The sequence below is a fragment of the Thamnophis elegans genome, chromosome Z, assembly GCF_009769535.1.
Source record: "Thamnophis elegans isolate rThaEle1 chromosome Z, rThaEle1.pri, whole genome shotgun sequence".
Taxonomy (NCBI): Eukaryota; Metazoa; Chordata; class Lepidosauria; order Squamata; family Colubridae; genus Thamnophis; species Thamnophis elegans.
The window spans coordinates 56,783,157-56,792,106 of record NC_045558.1 but is presented as its reverse complement, the minus strand read 5'-3'; the positions used below and the strand labels follow the sequence as shown (position 1 = coordinate 56,792,106).

Below are 8,950 nucleotides of genomic sequence, written 5' to 3'. Positions count from 1 at the left end.
GGAGTCCTAGTGGACAACCATTTAAATATGAGCCAGAAGTGTGCAGCAGCTGCCAAAAAGCCAACACAGTTCTGGGCTGCAAAATAGAGGGATAGAATCAAGATCACGTGAAGTGTTAATACCACTTTATAATGCCTTGGTAAGGCCACACTTGGAATACTGATGTGGAGACTCTGGAAAGAGTGCAGAGAAGAGCAACAAAGATGATTAGGGGACTGGAGACTAAAACATATGAAGAACGGTTGCAGGAACTGGGTATGTCTAGTTTAAGAGAAAGAAGGACTAGGGGAGACATGATAGCAGTGTTCCAATATCTCAGGGATTGCCACAAAGAGGAAGTCAAACTATTCTCCAAGGCACCAGAGGTAGAATAAGAAACAATGGGTGGAAACTAATCAAGGAGAGAAGCAACTTAGAACTGAGAAGAAATTTCCTGACAGTTAGAACAATTAATCAGTGGAACAGCTTGCCTCCAGAAGTTGTGAATGCCTCAACATTGCAAGTCTTTAAGAAGATGTTGGATAGCCATCTGTCTGAAACGATATAGGGTTTCCTGCCTAGGAAGGGGGTTGGACTAGAAGACCTCCAAGGTCCCTTCCAACTCTGCTATTGTACTGTGTTATATTGAGTACATTGTGTTGGAAGAAATATTCATTTGTTTCAGTTCCAAGCGGGGAGAAAGATACTAGAAACATGGAGGCTGGTTGGAATGATGGTTTAATGATGAAGGAGAACCACCTGTGATTCTAGGCAACTGACAAAATGGAGTTGAGAATGGGGGGGGAGTTGTATCTTATTTGGGCTTTGTATTTGAGCTTCCTGTTTCTATGCAATAACATGTATTCTATTGGCTGTTGTAGGGGTCATAGCTAACCCTGTAGGTTGTCTGAGAAGTTGGTTGAAGTCTAGAGGAAGATGCAATGTCCTTAGGAGATTATATGCAGTGAATTCTGCTGATAGATAATCCTACTATGTCCTGGAGGATCATGTCTTAATCCCATCATCCTGGAGCTGAAAGTCTTTTGTTTTGTACAGGCTGGCCCAGTCCTTCTCAATAGGCACCAAATATCTGCTGGGGGCAGGGAGCTGAAGCTCTGAGTTTCTGTCTTTAGAAACATGTTTCCCCTTTAGGGAAATATAATATTCTGCCTTTTTAAATATTTCTCAATATATTTCATTCTTCTAGGAGGGGTGACTTCCCTCAATTGGGTCATGACAAACTGATTTTCACTTCTTGATCTCAGCATTTTTTTATTTGAGAGAAGTGTGGATATTAGATTATCACTATTATCTTATATCTGAAAGTTTGGAGAGTGAACATTGTAGCTGTATTACAGGAAAGCAAAGTCCTGATGCTACTATGAGATTTCACTTCATAATAAAGACAATGAAAAATAATCAGAAATTCAGAACACAATTGTTCAAATAAAACAGAATGTCTAACATTGCCTCTAAAATTGCATTCTCTTGTAGCTATGGAAAAATAAATCTACACCTGAATCCTCATCTGCCTGATGTTTCAATTTTAAATGGTAGGAAGTGTTTAAAGATCCAAAACTGACCCCTTTCAAACATCCAAATTTGAATGCAAACAAAAACTGAGCATCTTGTTGACTAAATGGTACTCAGTAAGGTCATTTATTTTTATCACTTTTCGTTGTGATCACAATTCTGGGTGATCCAAGGTTTTAGAAAACTGAATTCATTTGGATGTATTTGTTTCTTGAAAACTTTTATATGACCTCAAAATCTATTACAGGTCAATTAGTAGAAATATTTTTCATTTTCTCCACAAATACAGCATTTTTCAGTTTAGTAGTTTAGTCTAATCTTCAGTAAGTTGGTCGCATGGTACCTTAACAATTATGCAGTTGAACACTAAACTACTTTTTATTTCTTGTTTTTTTTCTTAGATTGATTCAATCTGTTTTCTTGTAAATGGAAACCTCTGTATTTTATTATTTGCTTGTGGCACAAATAAATGTTTGTCTCTTTCTAACATGTAAATAATTTTTTTTCAGTTACAGGGAACAAGTAATCCTCCAATGAATGGAATAAGTGATGAAACATTTCCCACCACTGAATTTGACTAGGATGGTACATTAGCACCATGTCATTCTGTAGGTTTGCAAACATTTGTTTCCAATGTCCTGCCAGCATTTTACTCGTTGATATTCATCTTTGGCCTTGTGGGCAATGTGCTAATTGTACTTGATCTCATCAAATATAAGAAGATTAAGAGCATGACAGATCTGTTAAATTTAGCTGTGATCTGCTTTTCAATTTTTCACTTCCCTTTCAGATTTATTATTGAAAGCATGACTGGATATTTGGAGACACAATATGCAAAATTTATGCTGGGATCTTTTTTTTATGCTGCCACAGGGGAAGTTTTTTCATTGTCCTCTTGACCATTGATCAATATTTAGATGTAGTTTATTTAACATCTGCATTAAAATCCTGAGTAATATGGTTTAATTACAAGCATTCACACATGGGGTCTGGCAAGTTTAGTCTTCTCACCAGGATTAGTTTTTTTCAGGTTACAGGTAGAAAACTATAAGAAATTTTGTACTTCTAATTTTCCACATGAAAGTCATTTTGCATGGAACGAGTTTTTTACACTGAAAATGTTCTTCATAGGTCTGATTTTTCCAAAGATGATTGTGATCTTCTGCTATGCACCCATTTTAAGTACCCTATTAAAATCGAGAAATGTGAAGAAAATAAGCCTGGATTATTTTCATCATCAGTTATTTATTTCCCCTTCTGGGCCCCAAACATTTTTTTTTCTGCTTCAGTTATTTCACACTTCATTTTTTGCTGACAACTGTGACAATTTAAAGAGAATGAATATAGCATTGCAACTGACTGAAACACTTGCAGTAGAGTTCATTGTTGTATCAATCCTTTGATCTATGCTTTTGCTAGTGAATTTAAAAAATACGTTATCAGCCTTTGCCATCCATGAAATGTCTGTGTTTTTCTGTATAAAGATCCTCTGGACAGAAGAGTTTCACATATTAACATTTTAATGGAAATGAAGACATTTCAGCAATTTTACAGAACATGTGTAGAGAAAAATATGATTTAACTTTAAGGATTAAGTCACTTGATCGCCTCCTGCCAATTACCTCCCTGCGACCTATTAGATCGCATAGATTAGGCCTCCTCCGAGTTCCATCTGCCAGTCAGTGTCGACTGGCAACCACACGGAGGAGAGCCTTTTCAGTAGTAGCTCCGACCCTTTGGAACGATCTCCCTGTGGAGATTCGTACCCTCACCACCGTCCAGACCTTCCGCACAGCCCTCAAGTCCTGGCTATCCCGTCAGGCCTGGGGATAAAGATCGTAATCTGTCCCCACCCGAATGATGAATGAATGTTGTGTACTATTTTTACTCATGTATTGTTTCATGTTTACTGTTTTGTACCCCCTTCCCTATATTTTGTAAGCTGCCCTGAGTCCCCTCAGGGAAAAGGGCGGCCTATAAATAATAATAAAACTCTAAAAAACTCTAAACTTTTAACGAAGCTACTTTTGTGTTAGACCAGATTCTTTTGTCTTAGAACAGTGTTTTTCAACCACTGTGCCGCGGCACACTAGTGTGCCATGACATAGTGTAAGGTGTGCCGTGGGAAAAACACCCGCCGAGTGTTTTTGCCTCGGGACATCTCTGTGTCTCGAAAGTTGCTTTTGGGACACAGGGATGCCTCTATTAAGTCCCTGCGGCCCCGCGTTTACTTTAAAAACGCGGGGACCGCCGGGAGGTAGCGCACGCAGGGACGTCACTGACGTCCCATGCGTGCGCCCACAGCAACAATTGCGTAGGACCAGAGAAGCGAGGAGAACGCGCGGTCAACTTGGTAAGTGTTACCAGCGGCGCGTCTCCTTCGGTGTTCCGAGCACCGAAGTGGGGCAGTACACAGGCATACAGCCTTCAGTAATACACTGTGTGGCTGAAGGCTGTATGTCTGTGGGGGAACTATACTGGACCTAATGTGGGGGGACTATACTGGACCTAATGTGGGGGGACTATACTGGGCCTAATGTGGGGGAACTATACTGGACCTAATGTGGGGGACTATACTGGACCTAATGTGGGGGAATTACAACCTAATGTTGGGGAACTACAACCTAATGTGGGGGTAACTATACTGCCAACCTAATGTGGGGGAAAATAAGATATATGCAAGATAAGATATATGCAGTGTGCATAGGAATTTGTTCATAGTTTTTTTTAACTATAGTTTGGCCCTCCAACAGTCTGAGGGACCGTGAACTGGCCCCCTGTTTAAAGAGGAGACAAGTGCAGTAAGTACTGAGTGACAGTGAGACAGGAGCAGATACTGCAGTGATGGACAAGTTTTTGAAAAGGAAAGAACTGGACTCTGAACAAAATTCGCAGCCAGATGAGAGCCCAAGTATGAGTGGGGATCAAAAGAAAGCAAAGATGGTTAGCTCAAGCAAATTCTCTGGCACAAGGCAATATAGCAAAAGCTATATTTCATTTGGATTTACTTTCACTGGAGATGCAAAGAAACCAACTCCACTGTGCGTGGTGAAAAGCTATCTAACAGTGCTATGGTCCCAAGTAAACTTAAACGCCATCTCCAAACGAAACACCCTTCGCTTCAAAATAAGAATGCGGACTATTTTGTTTGCCTGCGTGAAAACACGGAGAAACAGGCAACTTTCATGAGAAAAACCACAAAGGTAAATGAAAGAGCTCTTAAAGCTAGCTATCAAGTTGCTGAACTTATAGCCAAGTCAAAAAAGTCGCACACTGTGGCAGAGACATTAATACTTCCTGCCTGCAAAGCTATTGTAGAGGAGATGCTAGGACCTGAAGCAGCTAAGGAAATAGCCAAAGTCCGACTCTCAGACAACACAATTTCCAGACGTATTAATGACATGTCTGCAGACATCGAAAGTGTGGTTTTGGAAAAGATCCGTATCAGTGAGAAATTTGCATTGCAACTTGACGAGTCTATTGATATCAGTGGACATGCTCAACTTTTGGCCAATATGCGTTTTGTGGATGGTGATGCAATTAGAGAAAACTTCTTTTTTTGCAAGGCATTGCCAGAAAAAACAACAGGAGAAGAAATTTTTCGGGCCACATCAAAATACCTTGAACAAGGAGAACTTAAGTGGGAAAACTGCACAAGTGTCTGCACCGATGGAGCTGCAGCCATGGTCGGGCACACCAAAGGCTTTGTAAGCAGAGTGAAGGAAAGAAATCCAGATGTGATTGTTACACATTGTTTTTTACACCGTGAGGCCCTCGTAGCCAAGACTTTACCAGCAGACCTAGTTCCTGTGTTGGATGATGTTGTGCGCATGGTAAACTTTGTAAAGGCACGACCCGTGCAAAGTCGCATATTTGCAGCTTTGTGTGAGGAGATGGGAGCGAAGCATAAAACCTTGCTGTTTCATACGGAGGTCCGGTTGTTGTCGCGTGGCAAGGTCTTGGTTCGTGTGTATGAGCTGCGGGAGGAACTTAAAGTGTTTCTGACAAATGACAGGTCAGATTACACAAAGCTGCTTGCAAGTGATGAGTGGTGTGCAAGGCTGGCATACCTGGCAGATATTTTTCATCATCTGAATGAACTGAACACACGAATGCAAGGCCGAAATGAAAACCTGCTTACAAGTACAGATAAAATAAATGGATTCCGTTCAAAGGTGCAACTCTGGCATCAACACGTGGAAAGTGGCAATCTTGAAATGTTCACACTCACCAAGCAATGGCAAGGTGTTCACACTGCTGCACTGTGTGAGATAATAGTTAAACATTTAAAAACTCTCGAGGAGAAGCTGTCATTTTATTTCTCTTCGGTCTCCACTGAATGCCTTGACTGGGTTAGGGACCCTTTTAGCTCAGCATCAATTGGTGGAAAGGACATGACTTTACAGGAGCAGGAGGAACTAACTGAACTGAGACAAAATTGTGGTTTCAAGCTAAGATTTGCTGATCTACCTTTGGACAGTTTTTGGTTGGATACTGCCAAGGAGTTCCCCGTTCTGGCAAACAAAGCTATTTTGACATTGCTCCCATTTTCCACCACATATCTGTGTGAGATGAGCTTTTCAAGCCTGACTGCTATAAAAACTAAAGACAGAGAGAGACTGAGAGCTGTTGATGAAGAGCTACGTGTGTGTCTTTCTTCGATTCCTGCCAGAATATCAGCTTTATGTTCAGAAAAACAGGCCCAGGTTTCGCACTAAGTAAACAGAAATATGAACAATTATAAAATAATTTCTTTTTGTTTATTTGATTCCTATTCAAGAGAATTACTTTATATATAGTCAATATAGGCACAGAGTTAAAAATTTTTAACATTTTCTAATGGTGGTGTGCCTCGTGATTTTTTTCATGAAAAAAGTGTCCCTTTGCACAAAAAAGGTTGAAAAACACTGTCTTAGAACACCAGATTCTGTGAGTTTGCAAACATTTGTTTCCAATGTCCTGCCAGCATTTTACTCTTTGGTATTTATCTTTGGCCTTGTGAGCAATGTGCTGTTTCTACTGGGCCTCATCAAATATAAGAAGATTAAAAGAGCATGACAGATATATCTGTTAAATTTAGCCATCTCTGATCTGCTCTTTTTTTCACTTCTCTTTCAAATTTATTATTCAATGCACGACTGGATATTTGGAGACACAATATACAAAATTTATGCTGGGAACTTTTTTTTATGCTGCCACAGTGGAAATTTTTTCGTTGTCCTCTTGACCATTGATCGATATTTAGATATACTTTATTCAGCATCTTTTTTGATAATGTTAGTTTACGAATTATACAGTGCATGAATATCACATGCAGTTCAATTTGACATATTATAGATTTGAATACTCTGCACATAGTGAAAAGAATCAATTCTTTGTTTGAGCAAAACATATTATATATACCCTATCACATCTGATATATATTTAAAATATCTTTTATAGCAGGACACATTTGATAATTTTAACTTCAAATAATTTCAATTCATTTTTTTTTAAAAAATAAGTACTTTATCTTTTCTAAATATACTGAAGCTGTAGTTCTATTAATATTTTTGGTAGTGTTAGTATAAACTTACTTAAGTTTTACTTCTATATAATCAAGAAATAGGTTACATTATGAATGCTGTATTTGTACAGTACACTATTCCGATATTGCAGATTTCCTGTATTACTTTATAAAGATGGACACAGTCCAAGTTAGTGTTTCAAAAAATTACTAAGCTATCAAATGGGATGTCAGCAAAGGTTATCTAGCATGATGAGAATGTTTAGAAATGTATTGATTCTAAGAGGAAAGGTCATTCAAAGTTGTTATATCCCATCAAAATGTAAAATTCCTCCTGTAGGTAATTTTTTTTTGAACTAGGAAAAAAAGTTTTAAAAATATTATTTTAATACAATTGCCTTAGCAGTAGTTTGGTGAAAAACTGTTAGCATTGGTGCAACAATTACAGCAAATATTGTTTGAGTATATTCTGGGTTCCTAGAAAATTAATGTTTTGAATCTGTACAATTCATAGGATATTGGGGCAACTTATTCCTTTATAACATGATATACTATTCATTGCTAACAAGTAAAATTAGTTCCCCATCCAATGGAGAAAGCAATCCAACTTCAGAATAATATCATTAAATGCCAGGGCCAATTCTAACTGGAAGTATGGTTTATTTTAAAGCTTTCAGTCACAGTACTGGATGACCATCGAGTTGATTAAATCATTACTCTACCAAGGATGACCTTCATTAGGTTTTCATTACTAAAACAACCATTTCTGAAACAGTCTCTACTTGGCGATCAAAATTCACTCAGTGTGGGGTCTTTGTAAAATGGTTATTCCCTCGTACAATGCAACTTTTAAAGTTAACATATGTTGGCTGACATCCATTTTGATGGAAAGGAAGTGAATAAAATAGAAATCTCTCTCTCTTTCTCTCTCTGTGCATGTTTGTGTGTATATAAAATCATACAGAGGTTACATAAAGTGAAATATTCTTAGTAATTTTCAACAATTGGTTGTTTTTTAATTTATTGTTTTAGGCCAGGAGTGTCAAACTAGCATTGTCTTGTCATCACGTGATGTATCACAACTTTTTTCTCCCTTTGCTAAACTGGGGGTGACCAGCACATGACAAATTCAGCCCACAGGTTTGACACGGGTTTTAGAATAAGAGTCCACAAAATTGTTGTATTTGACCTAAAATTATCACTTAACTATGAATATGTTTATATTTCATTTTAATTTTACCATATTGCTTAGCATTATTATACAGAAAGAAAAGCATACTTCAAACTATGCCCATGTACTGAAAACTAACAACTGTTTCTCCACATTTTAAAGTAGATTTTATGACATCATCATCATTTTAGCCATTGTCTATCCACTGCGGGATGAAGGCCTCTTCTGTATACTTCCAAATAATATGTTCTGAGCTCTTTTTTTTTTGCCATTGTTTTAATAAATACAATATTTGAAGAAAAATCAATCTGGTTCAGTTCCAAGCTGGGAGAAAGACACTAAAAACATGGGAGGCTGGTTGGAAAGATGGTTTATTGATGAAGCAGAACCAAATGTGATTCTGGGAAGCTGACAAAATGGAGTTGAGAGGGGGACTGTTATACCTTCTTTGGGCTTTGTATTTGATCTTCCTGTTCCTGTGCAAGAACATGTCTTTTAATATTCTATTGGCTGTTGTCAGATTCCTATAGGGGTCATGTAGGGGTCATAGCTGGCTCTATAGGCAAAAGAGGAAATGCAAATCCGAGGTGTTTGTCTGAGCTAATCAGGTCAACCTCTGGCTTATTGTTTAATAGTTCCAAGGTTTCTGTGACTTTGAAGTTTGGAGTGCTCAATGAAGAGGTTTGTATTGGTCAATTCCTATTGTGACTAATGACTTTTGTCCTGTGATGGATGTAGCATGAGGGGCTGTTTCTACTTCT

General features: G+C 38.2%; 1 protein-coding gene and 1 pseudogene across 1 annotated transcript; both read left to right on the top strand.

The window, feature by feature from the left end:
- The first annotated feature begins 1,618 nt into the window (after positions 1 to 1,618).
- Positions 1,619 to 2,971, top strand: LOC116521164 (annotated as a pseudogene).
- Positions 2,972 to 4,294: 1,323 nt separating this feature from the next.
- LOC116522709 (zinc finger BED domain-containing protein 5-like) lies at positions 4,295 to 6,234 on the top strand. Its single transcript, XM_032237730.1, has 2 exons — positions 4,295 to 5,601; positions 5,650 to 6,234. The coding sequence occupies exons 1-2, from the start codon at positions 4,584 to 4,586 to the stop codon at positions 6,228 to 6,230; spliced, it is 1,599 nt and encodes a 532-aa protein (XP_032093621.1). The 5' UTR covers positions 4,295 to 4,583; the 3' UTR covers positions 6,231 to 6,234.
- Positions 6,235 to 8,950: the final 2,716 nt, after the last annotated feature.

Excerpts from the sequence above, each read along its gene's own strand:
- LOC116522709 (XM_032237730.1), top strand. The coding sequence starts at position 4,584 with ATGGTCCCAAGTAAACTTAAACGCCATCTCCAAACGAAACACCCTTCG. Across the intron at positions 5,602-5,649 it reads CCTGGCAGATATTTTTCATC|TTACAAGTACAGATAAAATA; the intron begins ATCTGAATGAAC and ends ATGAAAACCTGC.